We start from the raw sequence: 24056 nt of genomic DNA on the forward strand, positions 1-24056 counted from the left end.
TTTTTTTTAAAGGTTGAAAGTTTTCTAAGGTGATATGTAATTAACAAAACCGAATTCATTTGGGTGTTTTTTTTTTTTTTAAGATTTTATTTATTTATTTGACAGAGATCACAAGTAGGCAGAAAGGCAGGCAGAGAGAGAGGTCCGGGAGGCAGGCTCCCCGCTGAGCAGAGAGCCCAATCTGGGGCTTGATCCCAAGACCCTGGGATCATGACCTAAGCTGAAGGCAGAGGCTTAACCCACTGAGCCATCCAGGTGCCCTGGCATTAGTGTTTTATAAAAGAGACTCCAAAGAAATCCCGAATTACAACAAAGGACAAAATAAATTTCCCCAAAGAGGATTCCATGTGACAAAGGAGCACATGAAAAGATGTTCGACACCTTTAAAATGCACAAATTCAGGTCACAATGACATATTGCTACATTCCTAACAGAATGCAAACTAAAAAGATGGCAATGACACCAAATGTTGGCAACGATGTAGAGAAATGAGATCACTCATACATGCTTGTGGGGATGTAGAATTGTATAGCCAGTCTAAAAAACAATGTACCTCTTTCTTACAAAACTAAATATACATACAACTCAATGATTGAGCTCTTGAGCATTTACTCAAAGAAATGAAAATGTATGTTCATATAAAAATCTATATATAAATGTTCATAGCATCTTAATTTAGAATATCTCAAAACAGAAAGATCCCAGATATCCTTCAAGGGGTGAATATTTTTAATGCAGTATATCCATACCATGGAATACTATTCAAAATTAGAAATTTTTCATTTTTTTTTTTAGAAATGAAAAACTGAAAAATGCAACTACTTGGAAGAATTACTAGAGAATTATGCTGAGTAAGAAAATTCAACCCATTAAGGTTACATAATTTGAGATTTCATTTATATTATATATTTTATAATATTATATTATATTCTTAAAATTACATAATAATAGAGATGAAGAACAGATTAATAGATTGTCAGAGATCAGGGGTATACTGGGGAGAAGGATATTGGCATGGCTATGGAAGGGCAACAGGAAGGTTTTTATGTTCTCATGTAACTGTTCTTGTTTGTGGATAAAAGAATGTGAACATGAGAAAAATTTTATAGAACTACACACACACACTCACACATGTGAAATCTGAATGAGTAGTGGATTTTGTTCATTTCCTGAATGTGGTATGGTACTATAGTTTTTCAAGAAGTTACCATTTGGTAAAATGGGTAAGGAGTAAACAGAATACCTGTATTCTTTCATACAACTACATGTGAAAGTACAATTATCTCAAGATAAAATGTTTAATTATAAAAAATAAAAACCTAAAGTGTTGAATAGAAAACAAATACTAAGACAGTAGATATAACCCCAAATATACCAGTAATTACAAGAACTAGACTAAATAATCCAATTGGAAGATTAAGATTGTTATTTTGGATTTTAAAAAAAGAAGTAAAAGAAATATATACAGCTCAGAAAGGACACATTTTTTAGAGTAAGACTAATGAAAGTTGAAAGAAATCGATAAAAGAATATATAATGTAAATTTGGTGCAATTCTTGAAAGCAAGAAACAATTTCAGAGATATGGAATATTTCATAGTGATAAAAAGGTTATACATCAAAAAGTCATAAAGTTCTAAATCTTCTTATATCCAATAATATAAAATTAAATGTATACAGCAAATATTGACACACTAAAAAGGAGAGACACACAAAGTCACCACACAAAGACACAAAGTCACACTGAAATGCACCTTTCTCAATATGAATAAATATGACTTAGTTGAAATATGTAAAATACTGCATATGTAAAATATGTAAAATACTTTAGGGAATGACAATACAGATTATTTTAAGTGTATATGGAATATTTAGAACTATTCACACACCAGATGAAATCAAGTCTCAACAAGTATTAAAGGCTTGAAATTATTCTACATAAAATTATACTAGAAAGCAATAACAAAAGAGATAATTAGAAAAATCCCAAATATTTTGAAATTTTGCAATACATTTTTATCTAAAATATAATCCATGAGTCAAAGAAGTAATTATAACAATAATTAGAAAATATAATTAAATGAATACTTAAAAAAAATAGCTTCATGAATGGCAACACTTCTGGACTCCAATTCTGGCCAAGAAGGAGTAGCCCCATTCTTCTCAAATTCCCCTCAACACAATTAATGAATCATGGACATATTTCAACAACAGGTAGAGATGACAAATGAAAAGAAAAGGATAAGGCTAATTGCCTAGGGAACTTTTGACTTGAGGAATGACAAGGTGGTAAGTCTTATGGGTTTTCTTACTGCCTCCCATATATCCTACACAGTGTGCTCTAGGAGTCTGCAACCCAGAATTACTAAGAGCAAGACAGAAAAAGGGTTACGACAAAGTCTCTTCTCCCTAAAGGACTATGAAATGAGTGGGCTAAGCACATTCAATATTTTTTGGAAACCTGCCCTAATACAGGCAAGCATCAATGTAACCACTGTCCCCTCTCCCCCAGGTTTCATCAGGGCCAAGCAGGGAGCTAGCCTTACACACATCCTCTGATTCCATCACTTAGTGGTGTTCAAGAGACCATGCAGGAAGCTGATCCTCCATCTCCCACATCAAAGAAGCAGGCAGCATTTCCATTCCCCTTGAGATAATTTCACTGGGACCTAGTGGGAAGCTTAACTCCCATCCCCACCCTGCAGTAATTAAACTCAGGAAAGTGACATGAAATGGAGTTAATGGGTACTCTGTTTTTCCTCCCGTGCTAACCACCATGGATCAGCAGGAAGCCTAGCTTCCACCTGTCATCACCAAGGTGAAGTGAGGTGGTTGGAGGTGGGACTTATTGCCCTCAGCTTTCCCTCCATCTCCTCCTCTTTGTCCGCAGGGTCTCACTGTGGAGAGCTGAGCATCTACCTCATCCTGCAGCAATAAAGCAATGTGGTCAATCCTGCCCTTCCACCTCCCAGGTGGCAACAGGTTCAAGCAGGAAAATAAGTGGACACTCCAGTCAAAGGCACTGCATAATCCAGTTGGCATCTGACATTCACCAGGATTTATTAGAGGGACTGAGGAGTTTGACAACTTGCATTTCAGTAATTGTTAATGAGGCAGTATGAGTGGGGATCCAGGGAATTTAACATACACACCCATCCAGCTCTCATATTACATGGCAACATAGGGATTACCTGTTTTAAAAGGAAGATTAAAAAAGAATCCAAAGTCTCATAATTTAATACCCAAAAAGTCCAGGATATATTTTTTAAATAACTGGTTTTACCAAAGCCAGGAAAATTATAACCTGATTGAAAAAAGATCATCCAAACACACCAATCTGAGATGAACAAGATACTGAAATTATTTGACAAGTATTTTAAACCAGTCATAATAAATATGCTTTAATTAGTAATTACAAGTGCTCTTAAAACAAACAAAAAATTAGAAAATTTCAGCAATAAACACACACCCCCCCAAATAGACATGATAGACCTGAATATCTCATCAACAATAAATAAATAAATAAATAAAATCATGGTGAATGGGCTCAATAGCAGAATGGAAACAAAAGAAGACAGAATCATAGAATTTGAAGACAGATCAATAGAATTTACCCAGTCTGTATAACAGAAAGAAAATTGATTGAAAACAGAAGTATAAATTTTCATAGATCTGTGAAAGAATAATATAAGAGCTAACATTGTATTATCAAAGTGACAGAAGGAAAGAAGAGAGACTGGGACTGTCAAAGTATTTAAAGAAGTAATGATAGAAAACATCCATAATTTGCTGAAAGTCATATATATACAGATTTAAGAAGCTGAGGGAAACCAGGAGAGAATAAAACCAAAGAAATCCATCCAAAGATACATCATAATTAAACTTCTGAAAACTAAAAAAAAAAAAGAGAGAAAAAGAAAAAAACAGAAAACCTTTGAAAACAGGAAGGAAGAAAGGGCATATTATTTATAGGGAAGCACCAATTTCAATGATCAGGGGGCCCAAAGCACTGCATGACATTTTTCAGATACAAGGCAAGAATTATCAACTTTGAATTCTATATCCATGGAAACTAATCCTAGGAGTGAAGGGAAGATAAAGATATTTTCAGACAAAGTAAATTAAGAGAATTTGATGCAAGTAAATATACCTTTAAAGAATGGCTCGCTCTCTCTCCCTCCCTCTCTCTCTGGCAAATAAATAAAATCTTTAAAAAAAAAAAAAGTAAAAAAAATAAAACCTCTAAATAGAAAGGAAATGTTAACAGAAGGCTTAGAACTTTTGAAAGAAAAAATATTGGAATGGGTAAAACTTGGGTTAAATATAAAAAAAAACTATCCTTTTCATAAGTTTTTACAATAATTTTTGATGACTGAAGCAAAAATCATACCATCCGATATGGTGCTTGATATATGTAGAAAAAGTTAAGATAAATTATGCTTACAAATTAGGGAGGATTAAGGGACCTAAAAGAAAGTAATATTTCTATACTACATTCAAAGTGATAAATCAATAGCAGGGTGTGATAAGATGAGCAACCACTCAGAAAACTATACCAAATAATACACTAAAAAGCTATGTAAGTAAATCAATTTATAATCCTGAATTTCTGGGTATAGCTAGAGCAGACTTTGATGGAAATGTGCAGTTCTGACTACATATATTAGCAAAGGAAGTCTTAAAAATTAATGATCAAACAAAAGTTTAGGAAACCATGACCTACAGACCAAATCTTGCCTGACACCTGTTTTTATAAATAAAGTTTTATTGGAATACGGCCATACCCATTTGTTTGTATATTGTCTATGAGAGTTTTCATGAAACAAAGGAAGAATTCAATAGTTGTGATAGAGAAATTAGACCTGCAAAGCCTAGAATATTTACTATACCACTTGTTACAGAGAAGTTTCAGGACACCTAGAACATCAATCTCAAGAAACTATGAGAACAAAAAGTCAAGCCAAAGAATTTAAGGAATGAAAACAATCAAGAAAGAAGCAGAAACTCATTATTTATAAAACAAAAAATGCAGAGCTTCAGGACATTGTTAATGTTACCTTTATTTAAAAAGACAGCATGAGATAGCACCACTATTAAGTACATGAAAATAAAGTTTGCTACCTAAATGAACTACATAATTTCCTTGAGAAAAAAAAACAAAACTTACTAAAACTAAGATAAGAAATTAAAAGAAAACAATAAAACTCTATTATTAAGACACTAAATGTGTTACAGAAGTTGGTAGAGTTAGGGCCTTAACTGAATGTTTTAAGTCATTGAATTCCTAAATGTTCTACTGTGTTACACTATTTTTTTTTGTAGTTCTTCTTTCTACTATTAGAAATGTGGTGAAAGGAGCGCCTGGGTGGCTCAGTGGGTTAAAACCTCTGCCTTCAGCTCAGGTCATGATCTCAGGGTCCTGGGATCGAGCCGCACATTGGGCTCTCTGCTCAGCAGGGAGCCTGCTTCCTCCTCTCTCTCTGCCTGCCTCTGCCTACTTGTGATCTCTGTCTGTCATATAAATAAATAAAATCTAAAAAAAAAAAAAAAGAAATGTGTTGAGAATAAAAATCATAAGCCATATTATGTTAAAAGTTTAGTTGTAGGCCTCTTTTGCAGTGAACAGAAAGTCAGAACCTACTAACTTGAACTCACCGACTCAAATCTGTCCCAGGCACATACTGAGAAAAACGTGAATGAAGCAGCGGGATCAGCCTAAGGTCACACCATCGCTTTTCCCATCTCAAACCCGGAGATGTTGGCCATGAAGAACATGATAATGTGTCCTGAAAAGAATACAAACAATCAATGTTCTTGTTTTCATTTCTATGTTTTGAGTTTCTATGTAACAAATACTTTTCATTTGGAGAGGATCAATTTTTCCCCCCTAAATTATCAAGACACTTAAAGACTGCCTCAAAAAGGGATCCATATTCATTGCCAATAAAGCTGCATCCGTTAATTTCTTTATTAAAAGGCATTCTATAGGAATGTGAGAAAGGAATCACTGAGATTAAGTGGTAGAGAAAGCATATAAAAAAAAAAAATGAAGTGGGGATGGGCACCTGGGTGGCTCAGTGTGTTAAGCCTCTGCCTTCAGCTCGGGTCATGATCGCAGGGTCCTGGGATTGAGCCCCATATGGGCTCTCTGCTCAGCAGGGAGCCTGCTTCCTCCTCTCTCTCTGCCTGCCTCTCTGCCTACTTGGGATCTCTGTCTGTCAAATAAATAAATAAATAATCTTAAAAAAAAAAATGAAGTGGGGAGAAGGAAGAAAAAATAGAAGAATGACAGAACTGAATTCAATCAGGAATGGGAAATAAGGGGCAAGGTGTAACTGCAATGAAGTAGTGACAATATAAAAATAATTTGTATTTCATTCTATTAGCCACAATTTTCTGAGTATCTGCTAAGCACTAAACAGTGCTATGTAAGTGCTTGTGATTTGTCAGTTGCTCATAAATATTTTTGAGTAGAATAAATATTCTTATAAAACATCTTTTAAAAACTACTTGAGGTAATCTTTGTCCATTGTTGTAACTTCATGTTTATGAAAAGTTCGTATTTTCTTTTATTGTTTTAAAGTCATGTTAAGTCAACCACCACTGGTTTAAAATTACATATATTTTAAGTTCCATTAGAAGTTTAGATCTTTTTCCTTATGTATAGAAAAGACATATACTTGAACAAAGTTGGGGCTTTTTCACACTTGATGATGATTCATGCTTCTTTGATTATTTCATATTTAGTTTAATATATCTTCCTGGCAGTAGTACATGGACTAATGCTGATATTTAAATTGGGATGGATTGTAATGGGCCAAGGCATAAATTGATTTCTTTATATTCTATAGATTTATAATTTTTAATGAAAATTTTGGAAGAAGATCCTATTATATTCTGAATGTTGAAACTCCAATAATATCAATATTATTAGTAACATTTTCTTTTTGTTAACATTTTTTTTTTAAGTAATCTCTACACCCAACATGGGGCCTGAGTCCACAGCCTCAAGATCAAGGATCAGGTGCTCCACCTATTGAGTCAGCTAGGCTCCCCTAATATTTTCTATAAGGTATTAATTTCTTCAAAATTGCTTAGGGGGAAAAACTTCCATTATTTTCACTAAAGGTTGAGTGCTCTTTGGTATTATTATGCTAATTGGTACCAACTGTGCCAATAAAAATGTATTAAATCCTTCCAATTGTTGAGAAAGCAAGGGTAGACTTGCAAAGACCATCCAGTTGAGGGGGCCCCCTACTGGTAATTGGTTTCCAAGACACCCAGCCTTTGATGCAACACCAGTGTCTTTCATGCTTATTTGGTGATTGCAAAGGCACAGACATAGAGTCATGTTAATCTCTCTTCTGTCCTTGATGTCACATGTTATAGATGGTCAACATTTGGAATGGGGTCAGTTAGGTGACAGTACCACAAGGTGGGGAGGGTTCAGGCTCTGACTTCTGAATCAGACCACCCAGGGTTCAAGAATGCCAATTTCCCAACTGACCACTCCTTTAAACCCAAGGGCAATTTATTTAAAATATCTGTGCTTTAGTGTGTTTATCTCTAAAGATAAGGATATCACAAGGCTTCTGCTCACAAAAGAAAAACCTAAAGCATTTTTGGACTCAGTAAACTATTATGTCCCCACTTTCTGCATGAGGACCCTTGAAAAAACAATAATCTTCAGTGACACACTAGGATAAACCGAATAGGTTTCTGTGACCAGAACAGACTGTAGCAAGTGTAAGTGTCCCAGGTCCCACCAAGCTGCCCTATAACTATCAAGCACATATCAACGTATGTCTGGAATGGACTCAAAGGACCCCAGTGTGCATGGTTCTCTCCTGAGAAGTTTTACAGTAAATAAATGGCCCAGGTCAGCCCACCTGAAAATGACAGAGCCAGGCAGATTCATTCATACCTATGTCTTTATGATTGTAGGGCCATCATATCTATTATAGCATAATATTTACCATTCATAATCAAAGGTGAAACCATGCAAATAATAACTCAGATTTTTGTCTTGATTATTTTGCAATTCTGTTATATGATTTTTGGCAAGTTATTTAAAGATGGATCCTCATCTTTCTTGAAAAACACAAGTAGTTCCCTTTTCTTTTTATGTTCCATGAACAAATGACATAGGAAGTATAACAAGATAAAAGAGTAAAGCAATGGAATTTGAGGACAATGATAATCACTAGTAGATGAATATAAGCTTTAGAAATCATGTTTCATAAGACTTCATAGTCTTACGAAGTCTCCAGGCGCCACCTAAATATAAAATACTTCATATGTGAAAATACATGTGGGGGCACCTTGGTGGCTCAGTGGGTTAAAGCCTCTGCCTACAGCTCAGGTCATGATCCCAGGGTCCTGGGATCAAGCCGGGTTTCGGGCTCTCTGCTTGGTGGGGAGCCTGCTTCCTCCTCTCTCTCTCTGCCTACTCCTGATCTCTGTCAAATAAATAAATAAAATCTTCAAAAAAAAAAAAAAAAGAAAATACATGTGATCTTTGACATGTCTTTGATGTAGCATCTTAACTTGATACTTTCAGGAAACAAAGTTGTCAAATGTCACTTTCTTTTATGTTTCCTTATAAAAAGTATGAAATAAGTCCCACTTCAGCTATTGAGTGAATCAACATTAATGTATTTCATTTTACAGATCTGTTATTTATAATGAGCTTTGATGATTGTTCATCCTTATTTAATTATGAAAATTGAATATAATTTTGTTTTCTATTTTTTCTTTAATAGTATTTACTATTATATCTTAGAGTTCTTTTTAATTATACATGAATGAACTAAAATAATGTTTTTTATAGTATAAGTCTCATAACTACTTTTTAAGAGCTTTATTCTTCAATGTCAAGAATGTTGTTTTCTAGAATAGTAATAATGTGAGTGGGAAAAGTAATATTTACATAGTCTTTGCTTTAAAATAGATTCTTTGCCCAAACTTAACACAACTCAAGGTATATTGCCACACAACAATCTCAAGAACAATAATTATACCAAAATAGAATTGGCTATAGAGCAAAATGCTAATCCAGATTTTGTAAGGACTTGGCATAAAAAGTATTCAGTAAAGGTATATAGTTAAGAAAAGTTTTTCTCAGAATCTGGTTAGCTAATTATCTGAACTTGAGTCTCCTGGTGAGCACAAAATAAATTCTGTTCTTCCACATTGGCTGCAAACCAGAGGACTCTTGTATACCCTAAAATCAGTGACCTAGAACAGCTAGACTATATTTTTAGTTGAGACGGTGGAGTGATGTTAATATATTTTCCCATATTCTTAAAATGCTGTTTCAGAAAACAAAAATAGTGCCTAGTTACTCAAAATTTGCTTCAGAGAATAATTAAGACTTAGTAATTAAAAAATGGGGTTACCTGGGCCCAGAATAGAATTGAGGATTTAGACAGATCAGAGAATTGAATGCTTCTCTTAAGAAGACTGCTTAGATTGTGCACATATTCTGTGAAAAAATGCTTCTCAGTTCATATTCCCTTCCTATTTACCCTTGTTCATTGTTATTTAGTGAGGGATCAGAAGAAAACATGCCTTTAACTGCTCCTAATTTTAGAAATCTCTGGGTAGAAATGTCCTCCACTCTCCATACCTGCCTCCAAGCCAATCAAGACACGGAAGAGAAACACAGGATAGCACTGGCCAGATAAGTCAGTGTGATCTGATGGGGCCTGAAGATTCACTTTCTTAGAGGCATTAGAACAAAGATTTGGTTCATAGTCCTTCAATCTTTGTTGAGCTCAATTAAATCAGATATTCAAAGTCCCTACTAGCCCTTTCCTCTGATATCTAAATGTTAATATCCATTGTTCTTTTTCTGCTTCTATTATAGTTAATTTTATGCATTTGTCTATAGATCTGAATTTTAAACTTTTTGGGTCAGGACACACAATTAACTTCTCCCCATGGTATCTAGAAGAGTGTTTCCACAAAGCAGATACTCAGTAAAAATTTATTTAATTGAAGCACATTATTTTCTTTTTAATTTTAATATACTTTATTTCAATTTACATACGTCTTGGTTCTTATTCTCTAAACGCATGGTAAGTATCATGAATTGCCCTGCACCTAAAGATCTTCATCAATGGCAAAATAGTGTTCAATCCTAATGCTAAAAATGAAAATAAAAGTCTCTCTTGAAAATAAAAAGATATAATTCCTATAAGGGAAATTAACAATTGTATTTTAAATTTTATATAAAGGGATTTATGTGGAAGAGTTATGTTGTAGAATTACTCAATGATTTTATTGCTTAATCATACCTTTTTAAAGAGGACATGATAGCAAGCAACAACATAGAGGCATCATTCATGAAATTAAATCCATAGATGTTTTTATGTGTTAATGAGATGAGTTATTAAAAAAAAGAAGAAGAAAAAGAAGAATGATTGTTAGCCATAGCCCTTCTATGTTGACTTCTTCACTTCTCATTATTATAGAGGCATCCAAGGGTAATAGGACAAGAATTAGATTAAAAATATGACTAAACAGCTTCTGCCTATTCTGAAGTAAAAGAGCTCTTCCTTCCTGTCTGAGGAGCGGAGCTGAGATGGGGACTTTTCTTTCAATGATATGTGAAGGGAAAGTTCTCAGGATAAACCTGTGATGACTGAGGAAAGCAGTGGATGAGACAGGGAACAAACTTGGCAGAGATGTGGGCTCCTGAAGATCTCAAAATGTTGGCTGCAACCACCTGGGAGGGAGTAGTGACTCCAGAGAAGTCAGCAGTGAATGGGGTGGGTTGGGGGCGGGAGATGTGGAGTGGAGAGTGTGATGGCGTGGTTTGGTAACCTACTCACAGCGGCTGGGTATAGGTATGCCCAGTAAAGCGGACTGGAAAAACATTGAAAACACCAAGAGCATCTAAATTTTAAGGAAAGAAGGTGAGTAGTTTCTGAAATAAAATGTAAAGAAATCTACAGAAAGAAAGACTTCAAAGGTAACACAATGTCAATAAAAACGTATCTATCGGGGGCACTTCAGGGGTGGGACGGATCCTACATCGTCCCGGAGCTTCTGGCACCTGAGGGAGCAGAGGCGAGGACAGGATTATCATTCCACTGTTACCTAATACTGCTGCGTCTGTCCCTTGTTTGAGAAGATGCTCATGGCAAATTATTCATCATATTAAAAAATTGGAAGCAAGTGAGTCAAGATGGCGGAGAAGTAGCAGGCTGAGACTACCTCAGCTAGCAGGAGATCAGCTAGAGAGCTTATCTAAAGATTGCAAACACCTGCAAATCCATCGGCAGATCGAAGAGAAGAACAGCAATTCTAGAAACAGAAAAACAACCACTTTGTGAAAGGTAGGACTGGCGGAGAAGTGAATCCAAAGCGACGGGAAGATAGACCCCGGGGGGAGGGGCCGGCTCCCGGCAAGCGGCGGAGCAACGGAGCACAAAATCAGGACTTTTAAAAGTCTGTTCCAAAAAAAAAAAAAAAAAAAAAAAGTCTGTTCCGCTGAGGGACATCGCTCCGGAGGCTAAACCGGGGCGAAGCCCACACGGGATTGGCGTGACCTCAGGTCCCGCGGGGTCACAGAAGGATCGGGGGTGTCTGAGTGTCGCAGAGCTTGCGGTTATTGCAACGGGATAGCTGGCTGCAGAGACAGAGCCGACAGTAAGCTCGCAGCTCGGAGTTGCCTTGAACCGGTCGCAAGCTCAGTGAGCTCGGAGCGCGGCCGGAGGTTAGGCAGACGTGAGTTACTAGGAGCTGTTCGCTGAGGGCGCACAGGGGAGAGGGGCCCTGGGCTCTCGGCTCCTCTGGGCCGGAAACCAGGAGGCCGCCATTTGTATTCCCGTCCTCCGGAACTCTACGGAAAGCACTCAGGGAACAAAAGCTCCTGAAAGCAAAGCCTAGCGGATCACTCAGCCCGGCCCCTGGTAAGGGCGGTTTAATTCCGCCTGGGGCAAAGACACTTGAGAATCACTACACCAGGCCCCTCCCCCAGAAGATCAACAAGAAATCCAGGCAAGACCAAGTTCACCTACCAAGGAGTGCAGTTTCAATACCAAGGAGAGAGCAGCAGAATTCCAGAGGAGGAGAAAACAAACCACGGAACTCATGGCTTTCTGCCTGTGATTTTTTAGTCTTGCAGTTAATTTAATTTTTTTTTCTTTTTCATTTTTTTTCTCTTCTTCTGCTAAAATTTTTTATAACTTTTACCCTTTTCTTTTTTAACGTTTTTTAACTAGATTATCTAATATATATATATTTTTCTTTTTTATACTTTTCTTTATTCATTTTCTTTTTTTTTTAATTCCTTTTTTTTCTTTTTTTCTTTCTTTCTTTTTGAACCTCTTTTTATCCCCAAATCAGAAGAGATCCTAATCTCTTCAATCTTTTTTTTTTCTTAATTCCTTTTTAAATTCTTGGTTGAATTTTTAATTCAATCTCTTTTTTTTTAATTCTTTTTTTCTTTTTTTTCTTTCTTTCTTTTTGAACCTCTTTTTATCCCCAAATCAGAAGAGATCCCAATCAGAAGAGATTGGGAGATCCCAATCAAAGGAGATCCCAATCAGAGGAGATCCCTCACCCAATCGTGAGGGGGGAGAAATCCCCCCTCACATTTTGGGATCTCTTCTGATTTGGTTAAAGCATATTTTCCTGGGATTGTTGCCACCCTTTTAGTATTTAACTTCCTCTTTCATATACTCTTAGCTGGACAAAATGACAAGGAGGAAAAATTCACAACAAAAAAAAGAACAAGAGGCAGTACCGAAGGCTAGGGACCTAATCAATAAAGACATTGGTAATATGTCAGATCTACAGTTCAAAATGACAATTCTCAAGGTTCTAGCCGGGCTTGAAAAAGGCATGGAAGATATTAGAGAAACCCTCACCAGAGATATAAAAGCCCTTTCTGGAGAAATAAAAGAACTAAAATCTAACCAAGTTGAAATCAAAAAAGCTATTAATGAAGTTCAATCAAAAATGGAGGCTCTCACTGCTAGGATAAATGAGGCAGAAGAAAGAATTAGCGATATAGAAGACCAAATGACAGAGAATAAAGAAGCTGAGCAAAAGAGGGACAAACAGCTACTGGACCATGAGGGGAGAATTCGAGAGATAAGTGACACCATAAGACGAAACAACATTAGAATAATTGGGATTCCAGAAGAAGAAGAAAGAGAGAGGGGAGCAGAAGGTATACTGGAGAGAATTATTGGGGAGAATTTCCCCAATATGGCAAAGGGAACGAGCATCAAAATCAGGAGGTTCAGAGAACGCCCCTCAAAATCAATAAGAATAGGCCCACACCCCGTCACCTAATAGTAAAATTTACAAGCCTTAGTGACAAAGAGAAAATCCTGAAAGCAGCCCGGGAAAATAAGTCTGTAACATACAATGGTAAAAGTATTAGATTGGCAGCTGACTTATCCACAGAGACCTGGCAGGCCAGAAAGAGCTGGCGTGACATTTTCAGAGCACTAAACGAGAAAAACATGCAGCCAAGAATACTATATCCAGCTAGGCTATCATTGAAAATAGAAGGAGAGATTAAAAGCTTCCAGGACAAACAAAAACTGAAAGAATTTACAAACTCCAAACCAGCTCTACAGGAAATACTGAAAGGGGTCCTCTAAGCAAAGAGAGAGCCTACAAGTGGTAGATCAGAAAGGAACAGAGACAATATACAGTAACAGTCACCTTACAGGCAATACAATGGCACTAAAATCATATCTCTCAATAGTTACCCTGAATGTTAATGGGCTAAATGCCCCAATCAAAAGACACAGGGTATCAGAATGGATAAAAAAACAAAACCCATCTATATGTTGCCTCCAAGAAACTCATTTTAAACCCGAAGACACCTCCAGACTTAAAGAGAGGGGGTGGAAAAGAATTTACCATGCTAATGGACATCAGAAGAAAGCAGGAGTGGCAATCCTTATATCAGATCAATTAGATTTTAAGCCAAAGACTATAATAAGAGATGAGGAAGGACACTATATCATACTCAAAGGGTCTGTCCAACAAGAAGATCTAACAATTTTAAATATCTATGCCCCCAACGTGGGCGCAGCCAACTATATAAACCAATTAATAACAAAATCAAAGAAACACATCAACAATAATACAATAATAGTAGGGGACTTTAACACTCCCCTCACTGAAATGGGCAGATCATCCAAGCAAAAGATCAACAGGGAAATAAAGGCCTTAAATGATACACTGGATGAGATGGACATCACACATATATTCAGAACATTTCATCCCAAAGCAACAGAATACACATTCTTCTCTAGTGCACATGGAACATTCTCCAGAATAGATCACATCCTCGGTCCTAAATCAGGACTCAACCGGTATCAAAAGATTGGGGTCATTCCCTGCATATTTTCAGACCACAATGCTCTGAAGCTAGAACTCAACCACAAGAGGAAGTTTGGAAAGAACACAAATACATGGAGACTAAACAGCATCCTTCTAAAGAATGAATGGGTCAACCGGGAAATTAAAGAAGAATTGAAAAAAATCATGGAAACAAATGATAATGAAAATACAAAGGTTCAAAATCTGTGGGACACAACAAAGGTAGTCCTGAGAGGAAAATACATAGCGGTACAAGCTTTTCTCAAGAAACAAGAAAGGTCTCAGGTACACAACCTAACCCTACACCTAAAAGAGCTGGAGAAAGAACAAGAAAGAAACCCTAAGCCCAGCAGGAGAAGAGAAATCATAAAGATCAGAGGAGAAATCAATGAAATAGAAACCAAAAAAACAATAGAACAAATCAACCAAACTAGGAGCTGGTTCTTTGAAAGAATTAATAAAATTGATAAACCCTTGGCCAGACTTATCAAAAAGAAAAGAGAAAGGACCCAAATAAATAAAATCATGAATGAAAGAGGAAAGATCACAACTAACACCAAAGAGATACAAACTATTATAAGAACATACTATGAGCATCTCTACGCCAACAAATTTGACAATCTGGAAGAAATGGATGCATTCCTAGAAACATATAAACTACCAAAATTGAACCAGGAAGAAATAGAAAGCCTGAGCAGACCCATAACCAGTAAGGAGATTGAAACAGTCATTAAAAATCTCCAAACAAACAAAAGCCCAGGGCCAGATGGCTTCCCGGGGGAATTCTACCAAACATTTAAAGAAGAACTAATTCCTATTCTCCTGAAACTGTTCCAAAAAATAGAAATGGAAGGAAAACTCCCAAACTCATTTTATGAGGCCAGCATCACCTTGATCCCAAAACCAGACAAGGATCCCATCAAAAAAGAGAGCTATAGACCAATATCCTTGATGAACACAGATGCGAAAATTCTCACCAAAATACTAGCCAATAGGATTCAACAGTACATTAAAAGGATTATTCACCACGACCAAGTGGGATTTATCCCAGGGCTGCAAGGTTGGTTCAACATCCGCAAATCAGTCAATGTGATACAACACATCAATAAAAGAAAGAACAAGAACCATATGATACTCTCAATAGATGCTGAAAAAGCATTTGACAAAGTACAGCATCCCTTCCTGATCAAAACCCTTCAAAGTGTAGGGATAGAGGGCACATACCTCAATATCATCAAAGCCATGTATGAAAAACCCACTGCAAATATCATTCTCAATGGAGAAAAACTGAAAACTTTTCCACTAAGGTCAGGAACACGGCAGGGATGTCCATTATCACCACTGCTATTCAACATAGTACTAGAAGTCCTAGCCTCAGCAATCAGACAACAAAAGGAAATTAAAGGCATCCAAATCGGCAAAGAAGAAGTCAAATTATCACTCTTCGCAGATGATATGATACTCTATGTGGAAAACCCAAAAGACTCCACTCCAAAACTGCTAGAACTTATACAGGAATTCAGTAAAGTGTCAGGATATAAGATCAATGTACAGAAATCAGTTGCATTTCTCTACACCAACAACAATACAGAAGAAAGGGAAATTAAGGAGTCAATCCCATTTACAATTGCACCCCAAACCATAAGATACCTAGGAATAAACCTAACCAAAGAGGCTACGAATCTATACTCAGAAAACTATAAAGTACTCATGAAAGAAATTAAGGAAGACACAAAGAAATGGAAAAATGTTCCATGCTCCTGGATTGGAAGAATAAATATTCTGAAAATGTCTATGCTACCTAAAGCAATCTACACATTTAATGCAATTCCTATCAAAGTACCATCCATCTTTTTCAAAGAAATGGAACAAATAATTTTAAAATTTATATGGAACGATAAAAGACCTCGAATAGCCAAAGGGATATTGAAAAAGAAAGCCAAAGTTGGTGGCATCACAATTCCGGACTTCAAGCTTTATTACAAAGCTGTCATCATCAAGACAGCATGGTACTGGCACAAAAACAGACACATAGACCAATGGAACAGAATAGAGAGCCCAGAAATAGACCCTCAACTCTATGGTCAACTAATCTTCGACAAAGCAGGAAAGAATGTCCAATGGAAAAAAGACAGCCTCTTCAATAAATGGTGTTGGGAAAATTGGACAGCCACGTGCAGAAAAATGAAATTGGACCATTTCCTTACACCACACACAAAAATAGACTCAAAATGGATTAAGGACCTCAATGTGAGAAAGGAATCCATCAGAATCCTTGAGGAGAACACAGGCAGCAACCTCTTCGATCTCAGCCGCAGCAACATCTTCCTAGGAACATCGCCAAAGGCAAGGGAAGCAAGGGCAAAAATGAACTTTGGGGATTTCATCAAGATCAAAAGCTTTTGCAGAGCAAAGGAAACAGTTAACAAAACCAAAAGACAACTGACAGAATGGGAGAAGATATTTGCAAACGACATATCAGATAAAGGACTAGTGTCCAAAATCTATAAAGAACTTAACAAACTCAACACCCAAAGAACAAATAATCCAATCAAGAAATGGGCAGAGGACATGAACAGACGTTTCTACAAAGAAGACATCCAGATGGCCAACAGACACATGAAAAAGTGCTCCATATCACTCGGCATCAGGGAAATACAAGTCAAAACCACAATGAGATATCACCTCACACCAGTCAGAATGGCTAAAATCAACAAGTCAGGAAATGACAGATGCTGGCGAGGATGCGGAGAAAGGGGAATCCTCCTACACTGTTGGTGGGAATGCAAGCTGGTGCAACCACTCTGGAAAACAGCATGGAGGTTCCTCAAAATGTTGAAAATAGAACTGCCCTATGACCCAGCAATTGCACTACTGGGAATTTACCCTAAAGATACAAACGTAGTGATCCGAAGGGGCACGTGCACCCGAATGTTTATAGCAGCAATGTCCACAATAGCCAAACTATGGAAAGAACCTAGATGTCCATCAACAGATGAATGGATAAAGAAGAGGTAGTATATATACACAATGGAATACTATGCAGCCATCAAAAGAAACGAAATCTTGCCATTTGCGACAACATGGATGGAACTAGAGCGTATCATGCTTAGCGAAATAAGTCAAGCGGAGAAATACAAATATCATATGATCTCCCTGATATGAGGAAGTGGTGATGCAACATGGGGGCTTAAGTGGGTAGGAGAAGAATCCATGAAACAAGATGGGATAGGGAGGGAGACAAACCATAAGTGACTCTTAATCTCACGAAACAAACTGTGGGTTGCTGGGGGGAGGGGGTTTGGGAGAAGGGGGGTAGGGTTATGGACATTGGGGAGGGTATGTGCTTTTGGGTAAATTGGAAGGGGAGATGAACCATGAGAGACTATGGACTCTGAAAAACAATCTGAGGGGTTTGAAGTGGCGGGGGGGGGGGGAGGTTGGGGTACCAGGTGGTGGGTATTATAGAGGGCACAGCTTGCATGGAGCACTGGGTGTGGTGAAAAAATAATGAATACTGTTTTTCTGAAAATAAATAAATTGGAAAAAAATAAAAAAATAAAAATAAAAATAAAAAAAATAAAATAAAAACATATCTATCAATAATCATCCTCAATGTGAATGGCCTATATGCGCCCATAATACGGCACAGGGTTGCAGACTGGACAAAACGACATGACCCATCCATAGGTTGTCTACAAGAGACCCATTTTAAACCTAAATATACACCCAGACTGAAAGTGAAGGGATGGAGAAGCATCTTTCATGCCAATGGGCCTCAAAAGAAGGCTGGGGTAGTGATTCTCATATCAGACAAATTAGATTTTAAACTAAAGACTATAGTCAGAGATACAGAAGGACACTACATCATTCTTAAAGGGACTATCCACCAAGATGATCAAGATGATCTAACAATTGTAAATATCTATGCCCCCAATATGGGAGCAGCCAATTACTTAAGAAAACTGTTAATCAAGATAAAGGGTCATATTGATATGAATACACTAATCGTTGGAGATCTTAACATGCCTCTCTCAGAAATAGACAGATTATCAAGCAGAAAATCAATAAAGAAACAAGAGCATTGAATGACACATTGGACCAGATGGACCTCATAGATATATACAGAACATTCCACCCTAAAACAACACAATAATCATTTTTCTCAAGTGCACATGGAACTTTCTCCAGAATAGACCACATACTGGGTCACAAATCAGGACTCAACCGATACCAAAAGACTGAGATTATTCCCTACACATTTTCAGATCACAATGCTCTGAAACTGGAGCTCAATCACAAGGAAAAGTTCAGAAGGAATTCAAACACCTGGAAGCTAAAGACCACCTTGCTTAAGAATGCTTGGATAAACCAGGAGATCAAAGAAGAACTTAAACAATTCATGGAAACCAATGAGAATGAAGATACTTTGGTCCAAAATACATATGGTCAACTAATCTTTGACAAAGCAGGAAAAAATATACAGTGGAAAAAAGACGGTCTCTTCAATAAATGGTGCTGGGAAAACTGGGCAGCTATATGTAGAAGAATGAAACTGGACCATTCTCTTACACTGTACACAAAGATAAACTCAAAATGGATAAACAACCTCAATGTGAGACAGGAATCCATCAGAATCCCAGAGGAGAACATAGGCAGTAATCTCTTCGATATCAGCCACAGCAACTTCTTTCAAGATATTCTCCAAAGACAAAGGAAACAAAAGTAAAAATGAACTTTTGGGACTTCATCAAGATCAAAAGCTTCTGCACAGCAAAGGAAACAGTCAACAAAACAAAGAGGCAACCCACGGAATGGGAGAAGATATTTGCAAATGACAGTACAGACAAAAGGTTGATAGCCAGGATCTATAATGAACTACTCAAACTCAACACACACAAAACAGACAATCATATCAAAAAATGGGCAGAAGATATGAACAGACACTTCTCCAATAAAGACATACAAATGGCTATCAGACACATGAAAAAATGTTCATCATCATTAGCCGTCAGGGAGATTCAAATTAAAACTACATTGAGATATCACCTTACACCAGTTAGAATGGTCAAAATTAGCAAGACAGGAAACAACATGTGTTGGAGGGGATGTGGAGAAAGGGGAACCCTCTTGCACTGTTGGTGGGAATGCAAGTTGGTGCAGCCTCTTTGGAGAACAGTGTGGAGATTCCTCAAGAAATTAAAAATAGAACTTCCCTATGACCCTGCCATTGCACTCCTGGCTATTTACCCCAAAGATACAGATGTAGTGAAAAGAAGGGCCAACTGTACCCCAATGTTTATAGCAGCAATGGCCACGGTCACCGAACTGTGGAATGAACCAAGATGCCCTTCAATGGACTAATGGATAAGGAAGATGTGGTCCATATACACTATGGAGTATTATGCCTACATCAGAAAGGACGAATACCCAACTTTCGTAGCAACATGGACGGAACTAAAAGAGATTATGCTGAATGAAATAAGTCAAGCAGAGAGAGTCAGTTATCATATGGTTTCACTTATTTGTGGAGCATAACAAATAGCATGGAGGACATGGGGAGATAGAGAGGAGAAGGGAGTTGAGGGAAATTGGAAGGGGAGGTGAACCATGAGAGACTATGGACTCTGAAAAACAATCTGAGTGTTTTGAAGGGGCAGGGAGTGGGAGGTCGGGGTACCAGGTGGTGGGTATTAGAGGGCATGGATTGCATGGAGCACTGGGTGTGGTGCAAAAATAATGAATACTGTTATGCTGAAAATAAAAAATAAATTTAAAAAAATGTAAAGGCTTGGTTGGAGATTATAAGAAGTCTGTAGTAATAAGAAGCATTCTAGTGGCAGCACAGAATGTATATATTCATTGATTCATTAGGAAAGCAATGTTGCTTTCCTAAGATCTTGCCGTCTTCTGAAGAGCGGTGTTTTAAATATTATCTATATTGTGATCATTATTTCTCTGGCAACAAAATAAAAGAGAAGATCAGATGAAATAAGTCGGATGTGGTTGGTTTGTGAGGATGGAGATAACCCTTGGTCTTGCCAAGGTTTAAGAACAAAGAAATAATAAAATTTAAAAAGACTTGGGTACTTAAGGTACACAGTTAAGAAATGTAGTGGTGCACTGAGGTACAATGAAGGCTAAAGATGCTCAAAAGGAGTACTTTGAGGTAAAATGCCACATTTTGATCAAGAATGTCAAATGAAAGATGAATCTTACAAGGAAGAAGTGATATGTGCTTTCTATATATCCTAATATTTAGAATAGAAAAATAAAACTCTATTTAATATCAGCACTACTGTTACTCTTCATGTTTGTGATCTCAGGAGAAATTTGTTAGACTCATATATAACCTGAGAGAACTGTTTTGTCTTTAGCATGTGTAAACATTTTGAAGGGTGAAATATAAGGTGTTCCAAACATATTTATAAAAAAAAATCCAAAAAACAACAACGAAAACTTGTTTCCTTCATATTATAATTGGAAAAGAAAATTTAACATTTTATTAAATATATATAAAACAAATATGCCAATTTTATCAATGATTAAGTACATCTATAGTTTAACATTTGTGACATTTTAACAAGATGTTAGACTATTCTCTCTTTGCATTAATTTCCTGGTATGCCTGCAGATTGTTAAGAAATCCTACCAAATGGAAAATTAAATAGCTACTTTCAGCTAAATTATTTCAAAAGAAAAATGATAAAAATTATGTCAAATCAGTTAGAGCATGAAATTACATACAATATGCACTGTTATAAAATGATTATGTGATGTTATGTGTGATCTCATGAAATTAAGTTTCTACAGCTTACAAAAGGCTTAATGCAGACCCAAGAGGAGAAAAATGTGTAGGCAGCCACGGACCCAGCTAGAGGCAAAGGATCAAACCAGGCCCTGACTTGTGCCTTCTGAATATCAGTTGAGTTGTGCTTGAGAAAGTGCCTGAGCTGACGTGACTGCCTGCACGTATTAGAGGCAAAACTGGGTTGCGCATTTAACTGTTACAAGATTACCCTGTACTTGCTCGGATTATAAATTGCACCATTGTAAACTCGTGAATTGCTAGTTAAAGATTAGCTAAGTAGACAAAAGTTACTGGCATCAGAAGATCCCTACCACCTTGGGAAATGTGCTTCTTAAAGGCTTGAGGGGTTTCATGTGAATGTTACGTGTATATGAGCCATCAACCGAAAATAGATACTTCCTTATAATTGTTTCTGTTAGCTATATAATGCCTCACAGCCTTGAATAAAATTGGCACTGCTTAGACATCATCCACTGTGTCCCTCCTGTCCCCATCTCTTTATGTCTCGTCTTCGTCTCACCATCCTCTTCCACCCTGGTCGTGTTGTCAAGCCCACCGTGACAACAATGACATTAAAAAATAACTGTTGTAAAAAATAATCTTAACTCCTAACGTTTAAAGGATGAGGCCAACAAAGATTTTACTATATCAGAGCAATGAGAGTCATTAGCAGTTTTTGCAAACTGTGATTATTCATATATATATAATATGTATATTATACTCACATGTGATGTATATTTATATATAATATGTAATGTATTCATTTATACATTGTATGTTTCATGTATGTATATATATAACTCTTTTCCTTTCTTTGTGCTATTTCCTTATTTATCTGAACTATGGCTTGATCATCTTACTGTATTGTTGGGATGATAGTTGAGATGCAAGCCACTATCACAAAGAGGAGAGGAGGTGCCACTGCTCTGGTCACTTGGAGCACCTGTAGAAAAAAACATCACAACATACCACTGGTTAGAACACCAAAATATTCTAGACTGATGCATTCTACATTATATATTTCCATATACTCAGTAATGTCAAGAAAATCAGTTAGTAAAATTAATTTTAGTTTCACTTATATCAAAGCTGGAGTTTTGCAAGTGGGACCCTGAAAGAGAACCATGTGTTGATCTTTGATTTCAGAAATATTGCAAGGCTTTATTAAATAAAAACATATAACCTTACAAAATTATTATTTAATTTCATTATCCAAAGTGACCTACACTTATGAACCATACTTATAACTGTTCAGAATGTGGTTTGTCTACAGAGATTCTATTTATTATCATGTCTCAATGTATGAGGAAGTCATATTTTTAGATACCATAATTTTCCACGATGCAAAAAAAGTTTATATGGGCTCTTTATATACTTGATCTTTGCCAAAAGGCTGAGAAGTGATACCTATGGGCTCTTTATAAATGCTCTTGGTATATGCTATAATTGGAAGTAACTTCATTCACGTTCCCTAAATTGGTGCACTTGATACTAAAATATTTCATATCAGAATCTCATAAGAAATCTACTAATATCTTTCTTTCTTTAAATATGAGTATTATATGTCTTAAACTGAGATTTAACAATTCAGTATTTTTTACAGTTAGGATTAGAATACATATTTCTTAATTTTTTTATTCTTTTTTTGGTAAACATTATATATTTTAAAGGTAATATTTTAATACATAAGCATATTACTTTAAAATGTATATCCATTTTGAACAGAATAAAATAATATGTCAAATTCTGTGACAGATCCAAAGCAGTCTTTTGAGTGAAATTCAAAGATTTAAATGTATGCATAAAAGAAAGGTACAAACTCAATGATGTATGTTTTCATCTTAAGAAGTTAGATATGAAAAAGAAAATTAAATCAAAGTAGAAGACAGAAAATAATAAAAATAAAAGTGAAAAATAGTAAGATTGGAACAAAATAACGGAAAAATTAACCAAGACAAAAATGGGTTCTTTGGAAAGATTAATAAAGCTTATAGCAAAAATGATGTAGAAAAAGAGTGAGGAAATACAAGTTATTAATATCAGGAATGAAGAAGGTGGAATTACTGCCTCCAACAAACATTAAAAGGAATAATAGGAGGATATGATGAATAATTTCATGCAAATAAATTCATAACTCAGTTAAAATGGAAAAAAAAATCTTGAAAAACATTTTACCAAAACTTAGAAAAGAAGAAAAAAGTATCAGAAAAAGTCCTATAAGAATTCAAGAGATTGGAGCACCTGGGTGGCTCAGTGGTTAAGCCTCTGCCTTTGGCTCAGGTCATGATCTCAGGGTCCTGGGATTGAGCCCCGAATTGGTCTCTCAGCTCAGTGGGGAGCCTGCCTCCCCTGCTCTCTTGCCTGCCTCTCTGCCTACTTGTCATCTCTGTCAAATAAATAAATAAAATCGTAAAAAAAATTCAAGAGATGAATTCATACAAAATAAAAACTGTAATTCTAGGCTTAGGTTGCCTTTTGGTGAATTTATTAAATTATTTAAGAAATATATACTATTACTGGTAAGCAAAATCCTTATGGAAATAAAGGAGGAGTTACATTCCACAAGTTACATGAAGACATTAAAAACCCTAGTACCAAAATAGTACTAAAACACTACAAAAGTGTATATATGGATATCCCTCATGAACATATTTTTTTTAAGTTTTTCTTATGTATTTATTTATTTAAGAGAGAGAGAGAGAGAGCCTGAACAGTGGGGAGAGAGAGAGGGAGAAGCAGACTCCCTACTGAGCAGGGAGCCCAATGCTGCCACTTGATCCCAAGACCCTGTGATCATAACCTGAAAAGAAAGGACATGCTCAAATGACTGAGCCACCAAAGGGCCCCTGCACATATATATATTTTTTAAAGTCTTAATATATTAGCAAATGGAA

At 36.4% G+C, this 24056-nt stretch overlaps 1 protein-coding gene across 2 annotated transcripts in view; it reads right to left on the reverse strand.

The window, feature by feature from the left end:
• The window catches only part of SNTG1 (syntrophin gamma 1), a 939244-nt gene that overhangs the window by 223259 nt on the left and 691929 nt on the right, over nucleotides 1–24056 (reverse strand). For both annotated transcript variants that reach the window (XM_044245618.1, XM_044245617.1), the window contains 2 exons: nucleotides 22023–22105; nucleotides 5655–5785 (listed from right to left, as the gene is read on the reverse strand). In XM_044245618.1, the coding sequence (XP_044101553.1) occupies nucleotides 5655–5785; nucleotides 22023–22105 (214 nt within the window). The remainder of the gene's footprint in view (nucleotides 1–5654; nucleotides 5786–22022; nucleotides 22106–24056) is intronic.

Source organism: Neovison vison, chromosome 4 (assembly GCF_020171115.1).
Source record: "Neovison vison isolate M4711 chromosome 4, ASM_NN_V1, whole genome shotgun sequence".
Lineage (NCBI taxonomy): Eukaryota > Metazoa > Chordata > Mammalia > Carnivora > Mustelidae > Neogale > Neogale vison.